Source organism: Ochotona curzoniae, unplaced genomic scaffold (genome assembly GCF_017591425.1).
Source record: "Ochotona curzoniae isolate NIBS_2020 unplaced genomic scaffold, NIBS_Ocur_1.0 contig_3819, whole genome shotgun sequence".
Classification (NCBI taxonomy): domain Eukaryota; kingdom Metazoa; phylum Chordata; class Mammalia; order Lagomorpha; family Ochotonidae; genus Ochotona; species Ochotona curzoniae.
The window spans coordinates 46696006-46721586 of record NW_024466004.1 but is presented as its reverse complement, the minus strand read 5'-3'; the positions used below and the strand labels follow the sequence as shown (position 1 = coordinate 46721586).

The 25581-nt window shown below is 38.7% G+C and overlaps 1 protein-coding gene across 7 annotated transcripts in view; it reads right to left on the bottom strand.

Moving 5' to 3' along the window:
- KLHL32 (kelch like family member 32) overlaps positions 1 to 25581 on the bottom strand; it is a 185753-nt gene that overhangs the window by 132622 nt on the left and 27550 nt on the right. For 5 of the 7 annotated variants that reach the window (XM_040983795.1, XM_040983797.1, XM_040983796.1 and 2 more), the window contains exons 2-3: positions 15650 to 15734; positions 5807 to 5987 (exon numbers count right to left, since the gene is read on the bottom strand). In XM_040983795.1, coding sequence (XP_040839729.1) covers positions 5807 to 5987; positions 15650 to 15672 — 204 coding nt within the window. In that variant the 5' untranslated portion in view covers positions 15673 to 15734. Of the gene's footprint in view, positions 1 to 5806; positions 5988 to 15649; positions 15784 to 25581 lie in introns of those variants that run through there. The other 2 variants (XM_040983794.1, XM_040983798.1) reach the window with 1 other exon arrangement.

Here is a 25581-nt window from a genome sequence, read left to right as displayed (position 1 = left end):
AAAGAATTCCTTGAGGGAAACTAGCTGAAAGTTTTAAGGTGTTAGCGAAGAGGAACCTTGTACACAAATACTTGGAAAAGTGACAGAAGATGCTTTTTAAGATCAGACTTTGTAAGCACCATCACACTTGCAGTTGGCTTTGATAAGCCTTGGAAGATGGATAGGGAAGACTAAGAGGCAAGAGGAAAGTTACAGGTGCAAAGCTGAGAAGCAAAAGCCCTGCGGAAGAATACAGTGTGTTTGGGGAACAGCATTTGCTGCAAAATGGCACTCTCTGGTGAGAGAATAAAGCAGGGGAGGACAAACCATGATGAGACCGCACTGTGTCCCTCCAGGAGTCTGGCAGGCAGTGGTGAGCCCTGTGGCAGCTCAGCAGGGAGTGATGGCTGTCCATGAACTCATCTGCACAAATTTGAGAAAGGAACACTCAGGAGAGGAGACAAGCTAGGTGGCTGCAGTAACATTGTAAGCAAACAGCAAGGATTCAGAAAATGAGAAGATGGAGAAGGATGAATCCAAATGTTCTGACACATTAAAAGGTGAGTGAGTCTGCAACAAGCCAAGCCTAGAGATGAGCTAATCTCTTCTGCTGTCAAACAGACCATGGCCAGCAGTTCCACCCAGATCAGCCCAAGGAGTGAAACAGACAGGGCTTATCGCAAGTCTACTTCTCATTTATATCTCCACATAGCTCATCCTGTGAACTGTGCTTAAAGATCATCAATTAACAGCTGAAAAAAAAAATAGAGGCTCACAGATGTAAGATGCTTTGCCAGAACTCTTAGAGAAAACAGTGAAGAGGATGAATAACTTAACAGATATTGACTAAAATAGCACCTACTGTTTGGCAGGCATTATGCAAAATAGCATTGAGCAGATAGATACAGTCCCTATGGAAAGATGTAAATTCAGATCAGACTCCTAAGTTCATTTGTTTCTTCCTCCCACCACTACTTTACACTGCCTTGAAGGCAGTCCCTGGGCTGTCTCCACTACAACATTGAACTACCACTACATTGAGCCTACATTGCTGCAATTAAGCCTATTTTTTCACCTTCTTTTTTTTAAATTATTACTTGGCTAAAGAATATGTTTTTATACTTTAATATAATGATCACAGGAAGTCATACTATTTTATGCTCCACCACTCATTAACTATTCATAATTTAAACAAAATGTTAACTCTCAGATCATTGTAAAGGGACAGTTTATAACAAAGACGAGGCCATCTCACTCTTGAATCCCCATTTGCCTGAATCAGAACAGCAATTATTTTAACATTTAAATCTGTCACATGTCAGAGAACAAAGCACAAAAACCTGGTTTACACCTCTAACTAATGTGAACAGATCATACTAGGGGGAAAAAAACCTGCAAACCATTTGCATATGTCTATACTTAGAATTTTACAAACTGAAATATATAGAGTTCTGACAATCAGAAAACACTTCTCCATTCACTCAACACTTCCTGAGCACTTATAAAGCATAAGGCAACATTGTAGGCAGTGTGAGAAACAGCAACTATTAGAACAAAATACTGTTTCCAGGTGTTCCTGAGTAGAACTCAAGAGACAAGGAAAACAAAATAGTCCAGTGACTGCTGGGAAATAATTAGTCATGAGTTTCATGCATTTCAGCATAGATTGTTAGTGACACACTATTATTTGTTCTGAACTGCTTTCTCAAGGATATTTCCACAGCAAACAACCTGGAAAAGCAGTTTGGTATCTGCCCCCAGAGCAAGCAGCATGTTTGCTTACAGGCTTAAAGATGTGGTATCTCTCTCTGTAGGAAAAGGTAGGTGTCCTTACTGTCCAGTATCATAATGTCTTCTTCCAAAGCAAAGGGTAGACATGTTTACCATCCACTATAAAGATTCTGGTTTGGGGCCAAGAGCCATAGCGTAGTGGCTGGAGTCGTTGCCTTGCACACACCTGGATCCCATATGGACACTGGTTCTAATCCCGGCAGCTCCGTTTCCCATCCAGCTCCCTGCTTGTGGCCTGGGAAAGCAGTCGAGGATGGCACAAAGCCTTGGGAACCTGTACCCACAAGGGAAACCTGGAAGAATTCCTGGCTCCTCGCTTTAGATTGGTGCAGCTCTGGCCATTGTGGTCACTTGGGGAGTGAATCATTGGACAGAAGATTTTCCTGTCTGTCTCTCCTCTTCTGTGTATATCTGACCTTCCAGTAAAAATCAATAAATCTTAAAAAAAATTCTGGTTCACTAAGCAAAATGGTTCTCTCCTGTAATACAACATCCCCTTTATGTAATAACTTCACTTGGCTCTTTTCCTATCACCCTGTAGTAATTGGGATTCAGAAAACAGCTTCAAATATGCCAGAAATCAGGTGCTGCTGTGGCCACAAGTAACCAACTGTCCTTTGTTTCTGACCTAGGAATCTCTTGTCTCCAACTGGCATCCTTGTGGTAAGCTAACTAATTAGTTTGTAAACAGAATAAAATCTCAGATTCTTGCTAGTTGCTGACAGCAGTATATCGCAAAAGTGACAACAAATTCTTTCCTTTCCTGCTTCTATACCCACCAGAAATGTCTTGCATCCACTGCAGGTTTGACCATGTGATTTGCTTGGCCAAGGCAGCATTCATAAGCGGCACTAGAATGCACCTGTGCGTTAAAGCTTACCAACTATCACTTCTTAGAATTCTGTGAGCCTGTAAAGAAGCCTGCATTAGCCTGTGTGTGAGAAATGCATGGCCTAGTTTCCCCTGTCCCTGCAGCCAACAGCCTACCAATCACCAGACACGTGAACAAGGTCAACTTAGACCATCAAGCCTCCAGCCAAGCCTCTGGCCAATCACTGAGGCAAGAACAAATCCAGCATAGATCTGCTGGGCTGGCTGGCCAAAAAAAACCAATTCAGATCCTGAATTTTGAGGGAGTTTGTGTCATAGCAAAAGCTGACAAAAAACACCGTGTACAAGAAAAATGACTTTGAGTGATGCAGGCTCTGCACAGCTCGGGCTCTCTGCTCACAGTGCAGATAAAAGGTAAGTGTAACAATCTCCACTTTGCTTTGATTTCTCGACTGGAACAATTAGTGCACAAGTCATAGAATGTTTGCCTTGCAAGCAGGTTGTGAGGTGGAAGGAACTGGGTATAAATCTAACAGTACATTGTGGCTTAAGTGGTTCTCGTGGAGACAGACATGTAAAACATCAGCTCTTTCTCTCTCTCTCTCTTTTCAAGTTTTATTTATTTTTATTACAAAGTCAGATATATAGAGAGGAGGAGAGACAGATAGGAAGAACTTCTGTCCAATGATTCACTCCCCAAGTGACCACAATGGCCAGAGCTGCACCAATCTGAAGTCAGGAGCCAGGAGTTCTTCCAGGTTTCCCACGTGGGTGCAGGTTCCCAAGGCTTTGGGCTGTCCTCAACTGCTTTCCCTGGCCACAAGCAGGGAGCTGGATGGGAAATGGAGCTGCCGGGATTAGAACCAGTGTCCATATGGGATCCTGGAGCACATTCAAGGCGAGGACTTTAGCACTAGGCCACTGTGCTGAGGTCCATCAGCTCTTCTATCTAATGCATGGAAAGGCTTCAACAATTTACTTAACCAAGTGATATTTTGGTTTCCTCACTTGCAGAGCATGAGTGAGAACATTTTCTTTATAGTCTGTATCATTCGGGTATTGTGAGAAGGCAGTCCCAGAGTATATTAAGCATAGCAATTAAAGAGGAAACATACTAAGAGAAGCAGAAAATCCTGTTAAAGGGTCACAAGAAATATGGCCTTATACCTGCGTGAATGCATTTGCTCACACTCTCTCATCCATGCACATGCACAAAACAAAACCATTTCCCAGAATGCAATTCAAAACTCAACATGCCAAGATCTATGTGAAAAAAATTAAACACTATGGGCTGGTGTCATGGTGGATAAGGTCAAGCTTCTGCCTGCAGCGTCAGTGTCACATACAATGTCAATTTGAATCCTGGTTGCTCCATTTCTGATCCAGCTCTCTGATGATGTACCTACGACAGAGAGGAGATCTGGAAGAAGCACCATGTTTCCAGCTTCAGACTGGTCCAGCTCCAGATACCACAGCCATTTGGGGAGTGGACAAGTGGATGTAAGATTCTCTCTCTTTGTGTCTCCTCTGGTTGTTTTTTTTTTTTTTTGCCTTTCAATAATAATAATGATAACGATAATAACAAAAACTTCTTTTTTCACAAAAGAAGCCAAACATTAAGAAGTCTACCAAGACCTAAAAGGAGACAAAACTCACATAATGTGCATGCAAACCAAAGGACTTTGCTGTTTCAGAGTCCCTTTGACTAATATAATCTTTCTGGAACACTAGTACCTGACAGTGCAAAGGTGTGTAAAGTGTACCATTACAATAATGGAACAAAAAGGTCACTTCAGAGATTTCTGTAGAATAAAATCCCATCTTTGAGTAAGAATCAAATCTGTGGGAATTTTTGAAATTTTAGAAATAGATGTTCAAGCAATTACCCCTTTAACGTCTACATTACTCAGTCTCACCATATTTAAAATGACTTTTTAAAAGGGCTTCCTTTTATGGTTTGGAATTTTGGAAAGTGTTCTAAGACTGCTTACTACAGCTGATATGTTCTCTTAAACAACAAAAGTTAATTTATTTTTGAAAACATTTATTATTATTATTATTATTATTTATTATTTGTTATTTATTATTATTATTGAAAACATCTAAACCAACCAACATCTTGCCCTGGGCTCCAGCTGGTCTTTTATATTTGCCATTTGTATAAAGTTTCATATTGTTATGTTTCAAAACCACTACCTGATCCTTTGTTAAGTAAAATAACACAAAAAACAAACGACACAATAATTACAAAGTATGTATACAAAAATTAATACTTTTAAAATCCTGGTTAATAATCAGGTTAAAATTTGTTTAATAATCATTCTTGTGTCTATACAAAGAGTTAGAACAGCATGTGCAAGACAGGAGCTGAGTGTCAATTTCTATTCCAGATTTGTTATATTGAAACTGCACAATTTTTTAATTTAATTTAACCTCTGAGACATAATTTCCTTATATAGGCAGTGATATATATGTATCATGTAGGCAGTATGCATATGTATTTGTAAAGCAGGTGGTTGTTTCAAATGACACATGCATGTGAAGTCCTTTGTCTGCCATTTGAGCCACAGGAAATGCTAAACAATTTATATCTGATCAACTATAACTACATTGTCCACTTTCATCTTAAAAGGAAACAATAATAGCACCACATATCATTATCTGCTGGAAATCAAATCCCCAAGTTCTACTAAACAAATTGAAGAAGCTGAAGAAATTCAAGCAGACTTGTCAACCGGAAGAGTCCACTAAAACCACTGTATCTCTATCACTGGAGAACATCATTACAAAACGTTCATAACTTACACAGAATTTAAAAACAAATACTCAACACAAGTAAGGAATTTCTAGAATTTAATAAATTATTTTGCTGATTTTTTCCTTTGATGCTGTATTCAGAAACACGTGTGCTGCTTCTGAAACACTATGGTGCTACACTTCGTTGTGGTAGTTAAAGCGCCAATGCCCTTGACTCAAATGCAAAGGGATCCAGATGTCCAGCCCAGGGAAGATTCCCACAAGACACCAGACCGCATTCCCCTCAAGAAAGAACACAAATCTCCAACATCTACAGCCCTGGATACTGCTAATAGGATCACGAATTCCAACTCCAGATCTGCTGAGTAACCAGTTGAGTGACAGCTCAGGAAACATCACCATCCTCGGTTCAGCAACATCATAACAGAAAGAAACCGCCTTCACTTACCCGAAAGTAGTCACTGCACGCGGCCAGGACCGCCTTGTGAGCGTGGAACTTTTGCTCCTCTGCGACCAGCGTGACATCGCAGAGGATGCCGTCACTTCTTTGCCGATTCAGCGCCGCCAGGACTTTGTCGTTGTGAGACTCAGAGTGGCAAAGCCTCTGGCCCGTCAACATTTCTTGAATACTGAAAAGGACAGCGACCAAGTCAGTCTCTCTTTCATCAGCCCAGCTGCCCAGATGCCTTTTCACCCTCCCGCATCCACTGAGGCAACCTCGATGCCAGTGCACTCTGCGCATGGCATTCATGTTCTGCCTCCCCACCACCACTTTCTCCCAACCATTCTTTTGCTCTCTTTTCCTCACCCTCACAGAGCCTTTTTCTCCCTCCTGACCAAGCCCTTCTTGCTGCATTCATATCTGGGGGGGATTCCATCTGTGTTTGAATTGATCCACAGTAGTGTGTTTCCCAGCGTGTGTCCCCAGGCCCTCGTCCCTGCACTGTGTACATTACTCAGCAAAGCTTCCTGTGCATGTGTCGGGATGTGTCCAGGTGTGTCACTCTTCCCAATCTGACCTTCTACCTTTGTCTCTGATTCCTTCTCTAACCTTGTATGTGACCATGTCTCCCTACAGCACAATACTCCATTCATAAATACAAGAAAACTGGTTAGCAGGGAAAAGAGCTGTAGCTATTATCAAATATGGGAGATTTTGCACCACAAGGAGGTCAAGAGAAAGTCATTGTGAATAAGAGACTTTAAGGTGAAAGTAAATATTTCTATATTTATGTGTGAATACTGCACTAGATTTTGACATTTTTAGATTTATTTTCCTTTATATTTTGTGAGATTTCTAAACTTACTCATTGTGACATCCCTTAAGTCCTTCATTTTATCCCAAACTAAAACATTTATCCTTTCATCCTTTCAAAACTTTCAGGTGAAGCTTCAGATCTTTGTCAGATAGTGTAGAAGCAATGATGTAAGCACAAAATGCAGAGTGAATTTATGGATACCTATTGACAATTCCAGCTTAGAGCAATAAAAATTCTCCTGGTGCTTTGAGATTTCAGAGCTGGTATGGAACTAAGATGGATGAGATGAGCCAGTGACAAGTCACTGCCAGATGAAAACAAGAACTCTCAGCCCATTTCTGATCAGTGGGCTCTTTTCAAAGCCGAGTATATACCTGCAGAATGACTGAGCACTGTGTCTTACTAATAATCCTGCATCCAAGCCCTCCTTCTGTGTACATAAGAGCTCCTCATTGGAGCAAAAGATTCACCAACAGCCTAGTCTGCACGAGTAGCTCATCGGCCAGGACTCTCTCCCACCTGTTGTGTCAGTTGGCCAGCGACTCAGAACTCATTTTAAGGTTACCACCTTAAAATTAACCAAATCCTTCTCACAAGATGCTAGAATGTAGTCGGTAAGCTTTGGCAGACATTTTTGGTTGAGAAGGATCAGAATTGCCAGAGTTATGGAAAGAAAAGAATTCGACAGAAGATGATCATGTAGGAAGTTCTGATAGGAAGATGGGAAGGATGTTTGTAGCTGAAACGCAGCAGCAAGTTTTGAAATGGTTTCTGCCATTTAATGTTTATTTAGTGGCTCTGTCTATAAGCAGCTGTTTGGAATTGGTCATTGAAAACCATATTCAGGGGCATAAATAGTTTTACTTTTCCATGCAAAGTACAAAATGGAAACTAACATCATTAAAGAGACAAAATAGTAATAGAAATATAACCCCAGTAAAGCACAAGTTTAGAACATCCTTTGCCCCCACAGAATGGTATTTTTTTAAGTATTTTTTTTTATTTGAAGGGCAGTTACAGAGAGAGAAAAGAAAGTATGGAGAGAGAAAGGGAGAGAGAATCTTGCATCTACTGGTTTACTCCTCAAATGGTCACAACAGCTGGGGTTGGACCCCTTCAAAGCTGGGAGTCAGGAGCTTGGCACCAGGAACTTCCTCTGAGTCTCCCATGTGCATGCAGTGGATGAAAGCAGACCTGAGTCATCTTCTAGATTCTTCCCAGACCATTAGCAGGAAGCTGGATAGCAAATGGAATGGCTGGGACTTGAACAGGCTCCCACATGGTGCTTCAGGCAGAGGGTCAGACCACTAAACCATGGTGCTGGCTCCAAAGGATGGCATTTTAACATATTTAACGAACATATACTGCTTACCACATTCCATAAGCCATTCTTAAGGATTTATAATTATTAATATACCCCTCAGAATAATTGTAAGAGGCAATTATCTTTATCTCATTAAATAAATAAGTAAATTGAAAGTACAAGATTGAGTGTTTTGAAAACATCACCAAGAGCACTATAATGCAACTTCCTTTCCTATTTAAAAATAAAAAATGGAAAATAAAACAATAAATGTGCATCTATAAAGAAACCCTTAAAGATGCATGCTGAGGGGGGAAAGCACAAGACTATTATCGTCATATTTAAAATTATTTATATTTAATCTTTAGACCAGTGTTTTAGAATAATACGTATGAATACAATAATATGAAATAGCAAATCACATTTCACAAACATTTTTCCTCAAACTGTGAACAAAAGCTTCAGCTTAGAAAATAGAGTTTCCATTTTTAAGTGATTTATTTATTTCATCTATTTGAGAGACAGAGTGACAGAGAAAGATTGAGATTGAGAGAGAGAATGTTTTATATTCTGGCTCACTCTTCAAAACTTCCTGGGCCCGGTGCCATTACCTAGCAGTTAAAGTCCTTGCCTTGTACACACCAGGATCCCATATGGGTACCAATTCTAGTACCAGCAGCTCCAATTCCCATCCAGTTCCTGCTTGTGACCTGGGAAAGCAGTCAGGGATGGCCCAAAGCCTTGGGACCCTGGACCTGTGAGGAAGACCCACAAGAGGCTCCAAGCTCTGGGCTCTGGATCAGTGAAGCTCTGGTTGTTGAGGTCACTTAGGGAGTGAATCAACAGATAGAAAATCTTCCTCTCTCTCTAACTCTCCTTTTCTCTGTAGTCTGACTTTTTGATAAAAGTAAAATAAATCTTTAAAAAGAAAACAGAAAAAGAAAAGAAAATATGGAGGCCAGTTCTGAGGAGTAGCCTATAATGCTGTCATCCCATATAGGTGCCAGTTCTAATCCCAATTGCTGTACTCTCAATCCAGCTCCCTAATGTGTCCGGGAAAGCAACGGAATACAGCCCAACTGCCTGGACAGCTGCACTCACATTGGAGATCCTGAAAAAGCTCTGGGCTCCTGTCTTCGGCCTGGCCCAGCCCCAATCATTGTGGCCATAAGAGGAGTGAACCAGAAAATGGAAGATCTTTCCCTCCGTCTCTCCTTGTCACTCTATAGCTCAAACTTTCAAATAATAAATTGATATTTTAAAAAATTTGAAACTTTTAAACTTTTTTTCTCTCTTGGTGCACTTTAATGGCTAAATAAATATATTTTGAAATTTCATTTGTAGTATAACAGAATATATTATAATAATTCTCTTAAAATGCTTCCTTACTCACTTTCCAAATAGAGTGCCACAATTCACCTCCTTGTTATTAAGACTGAATCAGGATTTGCATTTCAGATATCTCCTGAGAGTGAAGAAATCTTGCCAGGGAAAGAGCAGCTGTAAACTAAAACTTAGCAAAGAATGAAAGGCTCAGTTTTGAAACAATAGTGATGCCGCACAATTCCACAGGATCATTCAACTGGGCTTGAAATATTCGAGCTTAAAGAAAATAACGTGCTAGATATTTAAAACAACACTTGGAACAAGATCCCAAATATTTTGGAACCAATATGTTAGGAATCCTTAAAAGCAGAAACAAACACTCCAACATTTGGCAAGAAATAAAAGCTTGCTAATCAACAAGTCATGATTGTATTATGAAAGTAACTTCCCACTGAAATCTCCAATGTAAATATGCAGAGAACCTCAATCTTTCAATGTTGGGGCAAACGTGGCTAACACAGGCAGAGGGCAAAAGGCCTTACCTATCAAGTTGACAACTATAAACCATGGAAGAGATGAGTCAAAGCTAGTATTAGCATAAATAACTTAAGATGGGGAGCTAACATTTACAACCAGCTTCCCTGCAATCTACAATGTACACAAGTTAACAAAAAAAAAAAAAAACCCAATGTAGCACAATGTTCCTCCATTATTTGAGAAACAAAACAAAAGGAAGAAAAGGTCATATCCTAATCATATCCTAAAATTTCTTCAATTACCAGGAAAAATACCTGCAGCAGGAACCCCATTTCTTTAGGACAGAAAGATTTAAATGTCATCCTAAACTGGAAAAGGTTTTCCCTGGAAACCTCAGAAGTCACAGGGGAAGGCCAAGAGTATCCTCACTTCTCCAATGCTCTGTTCCTTGAGGTCTCCTTTAGAACTGTACCATCCACAGTGTATTCTCCATCACAGGTATGATTGCTTAGCACTCATATATGGCTAGTCTGGTTGGGCGGTGCTGTGATTGCAAAATGAACACTGGATGTCTATCTATCTAAATCCACACTATCTCATTAAACAAGCATATTAATTATATGTTTACTATTCGAGGTACATTGGGTGAAACATATAATTTACCGTATATGTTTCTTACTACCCATTTAAATGTGGCTACTTGAGATCTTAAATTATATGTGCCTTTCATTATGATTCTATTGGACAGTCTACAAGTGTGCAGGTGGAATCCCACTCCTCCTTTCCACCTGAGCCTTCTGATGACTACAGGGTCTGTTGGCAGCATGCCATTGAAGACCAATACCATATATCACAGGTCTCAGCTGAGGTCCTGTTGTAACTAGGAGAGCCCTAGGCCTCCCAAGCTGCAGCTTGCTCTTTAGTAATACTGGGGAATAACTATTTGATTGGCCATATGTTGGCATCCAATGCCAGGGAAATAAATAAGTGAGGCCTCAGGGGACAGGACTGTTCATGACTGTGGGTTTTTAACCTTCATTTTGGAACTGATCTCAAGATCTGATCAATCAAATGCAGAACACAATGTTTGCAACACTACACACACTGTTCATGTTGAATCACTGCCTGACCGCAAACTGCTGCTTTGAATTCATAGCTAACATTTTTGATCACAGAAATCCGAGAGACTCACAGCTTCATAGAAAATTTTAACTAAATTCAGTCAGCTTTTAAGCTATAAAAATCCCAAAACAATTATATGGTTTTAAGAATCCGCACTTCAAAAATTCAAATCAGTATCCAAATATACAAAAAACCATGCAAATAGTTTTCATGTTAAGCTACTAATAAATATTGTATCTCCTACTTACCAAAAATAGTCAAGTAGCATAAAATCTGCATTCCCTAAATACTCTACTTTACAGAAGAAAGACATCTGGACAAAAAGTTCTGCATATAACAGAACTGCACATAATTATCTCAGTTCAATCGGATGAAGAACTATTAAGTAACTGTCCTAAATAACTCACTTGCATAATAAAAACATTTTTGTAACAATTAATTGTATTATTACTCCAACTAGTCTACATACTTAAATGGACAGGCTATTCAAAGATCATATAACCAAACTTCTATTTTTATAGAACCCTTTGTACTTCATAAGTACTTACTACTTATCATTAATTATAGCATTAACACTAATTGTAATAACATTATAACAATAAGCAAAGACATAATATTTAGGGAGTGATTAAGAAATAAAACCATGTAAAAATAAATTAATATATTTATGGATGAATAGTTTTGTTTCCTCCTGTCTCTCATTCTTTCACCCAGCAGGGCCTGGGCCAAATGCTGTACTAAGTATCTAGGATACAGCATTGAGGTAAATATATGTGGTAGTAGCCCTCACGAAACATTCAATTTAGTGGGCAGGTATGCATCAATAAAAAATCTGGCCACTCTGAAGAAGTAACATGTGAGCTGTAGACTGGAGGACTGAAAAGTTACACAGGCAAAAAGGAGAGCGATTTCCCATGTAGGAAAGCAAAATGATCCTGTGGCAAAGGGAACAGGTTTGGTGGGACATTAATGACTGGATCTGAGGACAAGTTGAAGTTTGGTGCAGGAAAGTCCTGTGCAGCAGTGGCTGATGCCTACTTGTGCAGAACTTCTATTCATGTCCACTCTAAAGGAAGTGCTAGGTCCCAGAAAAGATCACTCAAGCTGTAGGACAATGAACAGTCGGGAGAGTGGGCCAGATCAGAAAGACTGAACTGTGGCTGTTTTTCAGGTGAATTATGGACTTGGGCTTTGAATTAGAGTTTCAAAGAGGTGATTGGAACAATTAAGGGGCCTTGGTGACGGCTTAGATGTGGATGTGGGTGGGAAGGATATCCCATGGGAGAGTCCCATGTTTCTGGCTTGCACAACTTGATATTCCTAGAATAGAGAAGGAGCAGAGAATTGCAAATGCATAAGGGAAAGATGGTGAATTTAGTTTTGGGGAAGTTGAGTTTGAATTGTCTTCAAGATACCCACGGGGAGGGTGCTGTGACACGGCAAGTTATGCTGTCCTTTGGGACATCTATATCCCATTCTGGAGTGCTGGTTTGAGTACTAGCTAGTCTATGCTTCTAATTCAACTTCCTGTGAATGTGCTTTGGAGGTAACAAATGATGGCCCTCTACACATGTCAAAGGGCTGGATGGAGTTCCCGGCTTTGAACACTGACTTGTCCAGCCCTGACTATTCAGGAACTTGGGGGAGTCAATCGGAACAGCACTCCTCTTTCTCTTTGTCTGATGCTCTGTCTTTCAAACTAATAAATCTTTTTAAAAAAACTCTCAATTGCAAATGTCAAATATGTAGCTTGACTTACATTTCTGGTGCTCAGAAGTCTTAATTAGACATAAGATCTGTGGCTTGTCTGAATATAGTGGGCTATAGAACCACGGTTGTGTCTTAAGAACACTTAAGAGGCAGCCAACAGTCCAAGGTTGCTGAGAAGATAAGAGAATATTCTTACGCAGAGGCAGGGCAGGTTTTAGCTGTAGAAAAGCACTGGCCCTTGAGTAGCAGGGAAAAAAGTGGACCAGAAACAGGTAATAAAATTGGGCATTTTTGTCTTGTTTTATCTGAAGATTTTTGTGTATTAGGTTTCTACTGAGCAACACAGGCATAAAAACCTGAATGGTTGGATTCACTTGAATTAAAGTCTACTTAGGCATCTACTTCAAAAATGTAAGAAACATTAAGGATTTAGTAGGAGTGACAGAATCTAAACTGATTAGGAAGAGAGATGTTGAAAAGAAAGATGGATTGATAAAAAGCAGCAGGGCAGCGGATGAGGCCCTTCCTATGATGTCCAAATGTGATGAGAGTGGGGGGTGGGCAAACTAGCTGTGATAAGGGTAAAGCAACTAATGATTTTCAGAAGCAGAGCAATTGCTGCGGATGACAAAATCCAAGGTATAACCATGGTAGCTGAGTGGAGGGAGGTCTTTGGAAATAACCAGGCTGGGATCTCCAAGGACATAAAAATGGACAGAGCCTTCATGCTGACATGATGGGAGGTGGAGAAGGATTTGTAATGGGCAGGAAGATTGTAACCCAGGTGTAAAAGGGCTCAGGAAGTGGACCTATCACAGTTGGAAGAGAAAAGGAAGAGGAAGACCACTGCCTTTCAAGAGCACATTCATTGGTTTTGTTGTAATGAACAATCAAATGTAAGAAACAGTGATCTAGGGTTTAGCACTAGGCATAGTGGACAGAGCCACTACCTGTGACACTGGCACCCCACATGGGCACAACTTCCAGGCCTTGTTGTTCCACTTCCAATCCAGCTTTCATCTAAAGAAAAGCAACAGATGACAACTAAAGTGCTTGGACCCCTTCCATATACATGGGGGGTCTGGATGAAGCTCCACACTTTGGCCTGGATACAGTAGTCATCTGGAATGTGAACCAGCAAATACGAAGATCTCTCTCCCTCTCCTCTATCTCTCTGTTTCTCTCTCTCCCTCCTTCCTTCCTTCCCACTTTTCTTCCTTCCCTCCTCCCCTCCTCCGTACTCAGTAACTATGACTTTCAATTAAATAAACACATATTAAAAAATAAAGGTTTATTAGCAATGCTATATATTCCAGAGTGACAACAGTCTCCCTGCCCCAAAGCGTGTGAGATGTGAGTGGATAAAAATGACAATACAGGGTTACAAGAGAACCAACCCTCAGTGGAAGACAGGCCTCACTGAAGTCAGAGATGAGCAGAGCCTGTCAGAACCAGGAAGATGAAGCGAAGCATGGTGATATCACAACAGCTCTGCATGACATAGTAGGAAGTAGAACAGGTGGGGAAGTGAGGGCTCTGCTTTTCAGCAGAGAGGGGAAGACATTATGAAGACAACCATACTGCAGAATACAAATGATGAAGCAATGTGAGATTATTAAAAAAAAAAAATAGGGATGTCAGATTTAAGGTAAAAAGTTTTGAGAGTACATACTGATCTTGGTAGTCAGAAACAAAACAAAAGGCAAAAAACAAAAAACCAAAAACAAACAAACCACTCAGCAGAGCTGATGGCCGACGGATATGGTCTCCATGGACAAAACTGACTAGACACATCAACAGCAGGGTTCTTCCGTCTCAGCATTATTGGCATTCTTGACCAGACTATTTCTGCAGTGCAGGGTTGAAATGTATATGTATAATAAGATGTTTAGCAAGATTTTTGTTCTCTACCCTCTAGCTGTCAGTTGTGCTGCTACGCTCAGCAACAAGTAAAACTGTTGTCAGGCATTGAACAATGTACTCTGATGGCAAAAATCATCCTTCATTGAGAGCAAAATTGCAAAGGCATTACACCTGATGTAACAATGCCACCCTTTTTGAGTATAGTTTTGAACTGGTCATCTCTAATAGTTTCAGAGTTATGAAAGGAAGCAGATAGCATTATTTGCTAGACATGTGCAGTTCTGAACATGAAAAAATAAGTATTCTCTAAGTATGTCACCTCCCTTATTCTTTGCTGCAGAGATCTTCTGCCTGCTTGGAAGATAACAAAAGTCTGCCTCCAGTGAGAATATCCACATGAATGCCATGCCTGTCCTCATTGGCTGCAGCTCCATGTTTGCACTGTGCCAAGCTCCTTCCTGCTCCAGAACATCCCCCCGTCTCCCCATCCTCCAGCTTGCACAGTAGGGAACAGTTCCTCAGAAGAATGCTCCCTACTCTATCTATGCTGAACTCATCCTTAAAGCGATTTTCACAATCGTATTTGCATTGTTACTGGTATGATGTTTGTTTGTAAATCTGTTTTCTCCAAAAACATGTTTATGAGCACAGACTTTGTGCTTCATAGCTGTGTTCTCTACATTAGGAAATAAATAGCCATGAAAATAATGAATTATCAGAAGAAAAATGCTATGAGAATTTTGAAAATAAGTGTTGACTCACCAAGGTGATTATTTCGAAAGGAACAAAATTCAAAATGTACAGATACATATATGTGTCCATATATATATATATGTGTGTCTGTGATTCCTCAAAAATTATTGGAAAATCCTCATTCTTTAAAAAACTAGGCATGATTTTCAAAATATTCTCAAACGAAATAAATGTATCTTTTAAATCTATTTTTTTTCAGCCTTTTTGAAGTCCCCTCAGGTAGTTTTGGGATTCTTTTTCTAATAATTTACCTGTTCAGCAGTATGATTTTTGTTTGAATCAGGTTAACATCCAAAAAAGATACAGATAAAAAGTAGTGTCATTCAAAGAATCATGAAACACATCTAGGTTGGACCAACAACCAGACAAGCAGTAAAAATTAACAAAAGCTCATTCCTTTTAAGTACCTAGTCCTAGGCTAACGGGGACTGTCTCAAGGCTCACTACACGAAGCAAGGGTATGTCCTTCAGGGCGCACCTGAGGCAGCGTTCAGACGGCATTCTCCAGCTGGCTTCCTCTGGTTCTCAGTCTCAGAAGTTGGCAGAGTCAGCACACATTCCAGCTGAGCAAAAGGACAAAGAAGAAAAGCACATTGAGACAAACATAAAATAACCATGTCTGAATCTTCATGATACTAAAGATTTACAAGCCCCAAGGAGGCAGCCTGGAGAGTTTTATCACAAGCACACAACATTCTGATACACACCATTTCAACAGCAATGCTCCTGGTTTTTTCAGGTTTTAGAGGTTTTTCACATTAATGGAGGTGTGGGGACCAACAAAGAAAATACTTTGGAAAATCAACAAGAGTTAATTGGATATTGAAGTCAAATGAAAAATTAGATAGTCAAAGGGAAAAATTAAGTAAGATTTAATGAAACTACAGCAATTGAAAATATAAGTTAAGCAGGTGGGTGTTTGGTATAAAAGTTAAGACACCACTTGGAACACCTACATCCTATATCAGAGTGCCTACATTCCAATCCAACTGTGATCTTGACTCAGCTGCTTGCTGACACGCACCATAGAAGGCAGCAGGTGATGGCTCAAATGTTGGGTTTCTACCACCCACATGGAGACCCTCGGTTGAGTTCTGTGTTACTGGTTTCAACCTGGCACACATTTGGCTGTTGCGGGCCTTTAGGGAAAAAAGTAGTGAATGGAAGATTTTTCTGTTTGCCTATCTCTCTCTCTCTCTTCCTTTCAAACATATTAGATGAATAAATTTTCTAAAATTTAAAAATAATACATTTGTTTTGTCTTTTATAGAGATTTTACATTCCTTCCAAACATGATTTGTGAAACTGAGTTAAAATCAAGTAAATCTTGGCCGAGTGTCTGCAGAACGATTATTTTGTACTTAAGGAGCATATTCTGAAAACTAAATGGGGAAAAAAGGCAACACTAGGGAGGATGAAAATGAAAAGGATATGAAAAATGGATTCTTACCAGAACTTTGGGATTAGCATAATTGAAACAGCCACTAGGTTAGAATTGTCAGGCATAAGATGTTCCTTGCCTCCATACTTACTCTTTTAGTCTTTACTACCTACCCTCACTTTCATTTGTAATAACTGCTGTAACTCTAAACAGAAAATAAATAATTTTAGTAGTGTGAGACCTGGTCCATACTTTGCTTTATAACTTTCAGTAGAGGGCCTAGTTCCCACTGTCTAATACATTCCTGTGGCAAAATGATAATCACTGGACAACAGACTTCTTTCATTTCTGTTTTATTTTGAAATGTGATAACAGGGTAAAATACTTCATGAAATAACTAAACCTGTAAGTATTTGAACGTAGGACTTGCAATGACTAAAACACAGTATTTGCTATATTGTATACAAATATTTAATTGATAAGACTATATTTTCCATACTTCATGTAGTATGCATTAACTTGATTTATTATTCTGTTACTGTACTTAGGGCTGTTTGTTTAAAATATTTTATACAATCATATTTGTGTTTCTTATTACCTTTTAACTACTGAAAATGGGATGCATATATTGTCTTTTCTGTCTAAGTTTTGAGAACAAAAAGTAAGCATCATTTTGCTTGGTTTGTTTTCACTTTACAGGTATAAATTTTTTTTTATTTATATAAGGTGGACAAACTTCATGTATTTCCAATTTACAGATTTAGGAGCATAGTGCTTCTTTCAACCCTATTTTCTCTCCCAGCAACGCTCCCACATTACCTCTTCCTTTCTTCCTTTTTGAACTTTTTTAACTTTTACAATGCTGTACTTTCAGTTTATTTTATAATCACAAGCATCATACCTCTACTAGGTAAAGGCTTCAAAAAGTAGTAGAAAAAATAAGATTTGTTCCTCAAGAGTATAGGCAAGGGCTCTAAACAAAAATCAGATCAAAAAAGGTCAATTTCATCATCTAGATTACGTGTTTGCATCTGCATAATAGTTACCACAAGTCAGTTAATCCATCATGACTGAGCAGCACAGGCAGAATGAATAATTCAAGGCATGATGTTTAACTAGCTAAGAAACTTACTTAGCAAATTGTTGTTGTTACAATTTCTTTTCAGAATCTGAGTAATAAAATCCAAGCTTTTACATCCTAAAACAAATACTAATAGACATGAATACTTGAGCTTAGATAGTTGTTATTATAGGGACGTGAAAAACATTCTTTCAAAAAAATATACTGTTAAAAAAAAATGAAAACAAAACCAGAAAACTTCCCAGGCCCAGCACCATAGCTTAGCAGCAAAAGTCCTTGCCTTGTATACACCAGGATCCCATATGGGGGCCAGTTTTAATCCCGCGGCCCCACTTCCCATCCAACTTCCTGCATATGGCCCGGGAAAGCAGTTGAGGATGGCCCAAAGTCTTGGGACCCTGCACCCATGTGGGGGACTTGGAAGAGGCTCCTGGCTCCTGACTTCAGATCAGCACAGCTCTGGCCATTGCGGCTACTTGGGGAGTGAATCATCAGCCACTTGGGGAAGTGAATCATCAGATGGAAGATCTTCCTCTCTGTGTCTCCTCTCTGTGTATTGGACTTTATAATAATAAAAAATAAGTAAATGTTTAAAAAAATAAATTCCCAACTATTAGATAAATGTAGAGCAATAATCCCAAAAGTTAAAGCAATTCATAATTAAAGGATCTAAACTGATCTTTTCAGGCATTTCAAATGTGCTCATTAAAAATCATAAGATAAATTCTCTTCTACCTACACTTTTAGTTTGGAGATCAACTCAGTGAATTAACTCGTCCTATGAATAATACAATTATAATCTATAACATCCTATAAAGTTTAATGAAATGGACACCACATTGATGGTGAGCTGCAATGAGTTAAGTAATATTCACTAGTAAAAATGCTTACTGTGACTTATGATTTCACGTGCACTACATAATATTTACTTTCTATATCTACAGTCATCTCTGTCCCACATTAGTGACTTCAACAAACTTCACAAGTCGACTTGCTAATATAGGTCCATGTGAGGTTATGTATCTTTCTTGAATCTCAATGCATTCATTTTCTAAAAATAAAGCTAATAACAATTTGTCACAGGACTGCACAATGTGTGTCTTGTGCTGACTCATGGACTGGTACACCTCAATACGACCCCATTCACCAAACACACAAATATGAATCACAGAGGTGCTTGCCTTGGTGGTAGGCATGTAGACAGATTTTTACTTTTGTTTCACTATGCACTAATGTAGCTCACAACTCAAGTACTAATCTTATCTAAACCAGAAGTGTGTAGAGTAGCAATTGTCTCAAGAGTGTTCAGCACCTCTGACAGCACATTATGACTCAGAATCACCACTCCCAGTTTTCCAGAGAAAGGAAGCTATGCACCCCAGGAAATAGCACAAATTCTTATCAATACTGCAGCACCTTGCAAATTATTCACTGTCCTTGCTCTAAGAAATCCTCATTAGTGAAATTACTTCTGTCACTGCTAAATTTCATTTTAAATGTAATCTGCCTGCTACAAAGGACTGATGGTGTTTAACCATTATAAGTTTTATTTTCATTAATATGTCACAAGGTTTACAGAGTGTCACTTAAGCTTTTTTTTTTAAAAGATTTATTTTTATTATTTTTTATTGGAAAGGCGGATATACAGAGAGGAGATACAGAGAGGAAGATCTTCCGTCCAATGATTCACTCCCCAAGTGAGCCGCAACGGCCGATACTATGCCGATCCGAAGCTAGGAGCCTCTTCTGGGTCTCCCACGCGAGTGCAGGGTCCCAAAGCTTTGGGCCGTCCTCGACTGCTTTCCCGGGCCACAGGCAGGGAGCTGGAAGGGAAGCGGGGCTGCCGGGATTAGAACCGGTGCCCATATGGGATCCCGGGCGTGCAAGGCGAGGACTTAACCACTTGCGCCACCGCGCCGGGCCCCACTTAAGCTTTTTTGAAGTGAACCTTGAGGATACATGGTTTTTAGAGGAAAAAAGTTAAATATTGTGTGGGCCCAGGGCAATAGCACAATTAGCTAATCCTAATCTTACAAAGCACTGGGATCCTATATGGATTCCAGTTCATGTACCGGCTGCTCCACTTCCTATCCAGCTCCCTGCTTGTGGCCTAGGAAAGCAGTGGAGGACGGCTCAAAGCTTTGGGACCCTGCACCCATATGGGAGACTGAAGAAGCTCCTGGCTTTGGATTGGCACAATTCTGACAATTACAGCCATTTGGGGAGTGAACCAGTGGATGGAAGATAATTCGGTCTCTCCTTCTATAAGTAATCTATCTTTCTGATAAAAATAGGTAAGTGTTAAAAAAAAAAAAATAAAGCACAATAGAGTGATAGGGAAGGGGGAAGTGTCACAAGTCTTGAGGACATGGAAAACATGAAGCATCTGGCAGCTTAATCTAAGATATGACAGTAAACACATACAAAGTATTCAGAGCTAAGATACTTCAGTCACATGGATGCATTCCAGTTCTATCATTACATAAAAGATGCATGGGGACTGATATTTGACACAGTAGTTGGAATGCCCATATCCTATGTCTGAGTGCTTGGGATGTCTACAGCTCCTACTGTAGTGCTACTTCAAGCCCAAGCTCCCAGTTTCCTGCTAATGCATCCCTAGATACAGTATGACTGCTCAGATGCTTCCATCCCTACCAGTCAGGAGGGAGATCCAGTCCTGAGCTTGGCTTAGCCCTGATTGCTGGGGACATTTGGGAAATGAACCAGTAAATGGCAAATCTCTTCCATTGTCTCTGTCTCTTTCCTGCTCTGCCTTTCAAGCAAATGAAAATGAGTATTTTAAGAGGAAACTGGGCCTGGCGCGATAGCGTGATCATTAAGTCCTCGCCTTGCACGCCCAGAATCCCATATGGGGTGCTGATTCTAATCCTGGCAGCCCTGCTTCCCATCCAGCTCCCTGTTTGTGGTCTGGGAAAGCAGTAGAGGATGCTTCAGATTGCCTCTGCTCCAGGCCGCTTGGGGAGTGAATCAAAGGACGGATGATCTTCCTCTCTGTCTCTCCTCCTTTCTGTATATCTGACTTTCCAATAAAAATAAATATATCTTAAAAAAAAAAAGCGGAAACTGGCTTGTTGTTGAGATTATATTATTTAAAAATTTTATAAAATCACATTCCTCATAATAATGCATGATGTGTTTTTAAAGTATTACTTGTGCTGTTCTTAGCAATTTATACTAGTAATTAAAGGGAAGTATGACCAGTCATTAGGCAGGCAGAATTAAAATGGCAGTGATATAGAGGTATTGCATTTGGGGAAAAAATTACTGATTAAAAATGATGAATTACAGGCATAGCTCTTAACCAAATAAATCTAGGTATGTGAGACAATTCTTCAATATATTAAAGGATTTTTTAAAATCTCAATTTCTACATCAAATTATAGAGACTTAAAAGGCAATGCTGGTTTTAAGCATGAAATGAATTGAGACTTGCCATCATTTTATTTATGTATTATGCATAGTAATAATTTATATTTAATTCCTGAGTTTCTGATTATCGCCTAAACTAGTATTTTTTAACATCAGGTTGTCATCCATGTGGTGCTTAATAAGTAGTATAAGATGTGCTTTAGTCTGAACAGTGAACATTTAAGTTATCATACTGGCACCCTTTCCTACAGGGAATACACATTCCTGAAGATCAATGAGGAAGTTTCCATTTCAGAGAATGAAAATACCTAAGTTCTTCCTCCAAATAAAATGAAATCGACAAGGCTGACCTGTCACATGAAAAGTTCATTGCTTAATCAAAAGTACAACATGTAGCCTGAAGAGAAACTAAAGCCAAAAGTTCAACATGGCCCTATTCTTTCAAAAACAGCCTATAATCCCTTTAGTATATGAAAGACTTGATTATTCAGAACATACTCCTTAGACCCTTGGTGTCTTTCTATTAAATAACTGCTATTATAAGTTAAACTTCAACAATAGTTGAAATAATAACCATCTCATCTACTATCATGAGTCAAGTGCTTTCTTTGGCTGCTATTATACTAAGCAGTGCTTTACATGAATGATCTAATTTAATTCTCATGATAACCTAACGTGGGAGATACAAATTTCCCTGTACTGACAAGGAACTTTAGCTGAAGTAATTCACCAGAAGTTACAAGATTAGAAATCGGATCAATTGCCCCCACCTCACTCTAACCCAAAGCAATAAATTTGGTGTTGCCTCTTGTCCCAGTATAATTACTCATTGCATCTGATTTGCTCATTTTGTTTCCCAAATAGCATGATGAAGGTGGTCATTCTACTACCTCACCTGCTGTTTTGACTCTGTTTCTCACTAAATCTCGCCAATCAGTAAAAGCAATGTACTTTATTTTAGAACGAAGTACATTAGAGAGTGATAGGAGATTATTTGCATGTATTGAAGCACAATGCTTTAGTTTGTATTATGAAATTAACCCACTCAAAAACAAAAGCACTACACAAAACTTCACACATTTCTTTGTATAAGAAAGAGCACATTTAAAATACCCAAGAAACACTTGAATACAACTGAAGACCAAGGGAAACAAATGAAAATATAATAAGCCTGTTCTTCTAGTCACATTAGCACATTTTTCTCAGCTCCTGCTTTAATTGAATTTTTAGCTCCATCACTCCTCTATGAATAGAAACATAAAATGTGTGGATCAGTTACTCAGTCTTGTCAAAATAATCTAACCTGCAATTATAATATCCTGAGGTGCTTCTACAAAAATGTTGCCATGAAAAAATTTTTATTGAAGAATTTCTTATAGCTTTCATACCACTTAAAACTAAGTTATCCATCTGTGACTTTAGAGAGGCACAATATGGATCCTTAGTATTTTTGGCAGTAGATAAATTATTTGTATTATCAGTAACATATTATTTCAAATATGGTAAAAGCATCAACGTATTATACATACACAACTATCTTACTTCTTTAGAAAACCCTGTACAAAGACTTCTTAAACAAATAATAAGCTATAGCTCTTCTCCAAGTAATGACTGACTCCTAACACCTAGAAAATAAATGGTTTAGATCTTCAAGTCTACAGTCTTGATCTGAACCAAATTATATTTTAAAAGAGAAATCATATTACTAGTGAATTGTAAAACATCAACTACTTATTCAACACTTACTGAATGCTTAATATATTCCCAGTAATCACTTCACAAGATTTAATGAGATACATGAAAAGATTAAAAACAGTATTTGCCTTGAAACAATGAATACTCTACAAAAAGGCCTAATATCCACATTTGTAATTATGCCAATGATCCTATGTATAGTCTATTTATCTACTATACACATATATACACCACAGACTATATACTTATATATACTGTATACTTAAGCATAGACTTATATACTATAAGATATTTTCCATATGCTTCTAATGAGAGTTGCACAAACTTTCATTTCAAAATTCCTGAAATTAGAGGTTTCCCTTAAATCAATTTGTACACTACTATACCACTACTTTTTCCCTTGAAAACCTGATGTGTTTCTTACATCTGCAAGAAGCATTAGGAGGAACAAGTCATGGTAACTCAAGTGCCTGCTTATCAAGGCTACGAAAATATGAAGCATGTGCTATATATTTAATTCTTGCAACAACCAAGCATTGTAAAATTAAATGGGTAGACTGAGTTCCCTATTCTGGCTTCAGCCTCAGCCAATCCCTGGTCATTTTAGACAGTTGAACAGTGAGCCATAAGGTGGGATCTTTCAGTCTCTCTGCCTCTCAAAAAATATTTAAAAACCTTTAAAAAGAGAGAGAGAAAAGAATTAAATAGGCTCCTTTTTTTTTCCTAGAGGAAAAAGCATCATGTTGTCCTACCAGAGGAAATACTGATGTTGGCTGGAATGATAAAGGAGAAGGTCTTCCAAATGAATGGTAAAACACACTCACAGACACATAGGCGTCTGAATCATACGTCTATAAAATGAGAACTGTGCTAGTTGTAAATGCAGTACTGTGTTCTGGTAACAACAGAAGATTCTGAAGGAAAATCACCAAGGTTTACAATCTGATTCCAATACTGTTTGTACAGGTTGCATGGAGTTACTTAATTTCTTTAAACCTCAATTTTTTAATTGGTACAAGATACATTGAAATGAAAGCTATCAAAAGTCATGTTAATGATGGAGGAATGAGCACTTATTTATTCAAATGTTTACTCCCATTGTAACACACACATACACACACACACCATGATTTTAATTTAGAATGAAATATTTCAATTTTATCTTGACAAAATTATCCCACAAAAATAATTGAAATATAATTTAAAGCCACCAGTAGTAAACCAACCAGATCAATGAAAACAAAAGAAACAAATTCTATGAAATTACTTGAAGCTGAAGAGGAGAAGGTTGCAGAATAACCAGTTTACTAAAACCAAACAAAGTCAATTTCAATCTTATAATAGGGGAGAAAAAAATAAAACAAACCTCAATGGCATTAGCATATGTATAGCTAGCAAATTCCAAAACTGATAGTACAAATATGAGGTTGATTCTATGAACTGAATGTTTGTGTTCTCCTAAGATTCATATGTAAATATCCTAATAACCAAAGTGATTGGTTTTGGAGATGGAACCTTCGGGAGCTGATTCAAGCAGGTGAAGCCCCCGTGCTGGAACCAGTCACCTTATATACAAGCTGTGTGAGAGCACTTGCTTCCTCTCTGCTCTCTACCTTGTGAGAACAAGAGAATAAGCCCATCTGCTAACGAGGAAGCAGACCTTCACTTGACCTCAGGTCTGTTGACCCCTTTTTTCTTGGTCTTCCCGGCTTCTGGAACTGTAGAAAACAAACACATGTGGTTTGGGTCACCCAGTCTATTTGTCACAGCAGCCCAAACTGGCCAAGATCATTGACGACAGAAAAATGAAGGGAATATATGCTTAACTTCTAGATTCTAACCCCATCTGTGGCAGATTGGGTAATCTCAGAAAAATATGAAACTATTTTTAGACAGGAGAATACAGCCATATTAGAGGGTAAGAGTGGCATATGGAAAACAAATGGAATGAAAATGTATAGACCTAACGTAGAAACCCTAAGCTTTCATGACCCACTCAATTTTCAAAATGCCAGCACGCTAGGCTTATATTATTGAAGGAAATCAGAAGGCTAACACATGGAGAATATGACTAAGCCAACAGGAAATCCCAAACTTCTGACATCATAGGTTCTCTAAATAAACAGATGATTCAGATCATGTTACAGGGTAGGACCTTTTTACCAAAAATGCACAAATTCCAGACACCTCCTCAAACACCTTCCTCTATCATTGAAAAAGTACTTTAAGTCTCTTATCCAAAATGCACATAATCCTAAGAAATTTTTGTTAAGACCAAAAAGAAATCTAAACTTGCTCTTCATTTAAAAATTAATATCAGCCTTATGATTAAGTGGTCTCAATTTTATCTTTTAAAGATTTTAAAATTTATTTAGTCTGAATTTAAACAGAGAGAAGATGGGAGACAGAGATATTATCCATAACCCAGATGGTTACAATGGCCAGTGCTGGGTTAGGCTGAAGCTAGGAGCCAGGAGCTTCTTCCAAGTCTAGTGGATGCAATGATCTGAACACTTGGGCTGTGTTACACTGCTTTTCCCAGGCCAACAGCAGGGAGCTGGATCTGAAGCGAAGCACCTGGCACAAGAAGTGGAGCCTATAGGGGATGCTAGAATCTCAGGCAGTGATTTAACTCACGATGCCATAATGCTGGCCACAAGCAGCTTCAATTTTAAAACAGTACTACATTATCTTACGCAAACACTTGAAACTCTGAAGTCACAATTTTACTATTATCAAAGGGAACACAGAATATTAATCTGAGCAGCAAATTTTTAAAGTCAGTATGTTTAAATTTTTGTAAATGGCAAAAACATTTATATACTTTTCCTTAGTTCTAAGTAATACCCTGAAATAACTG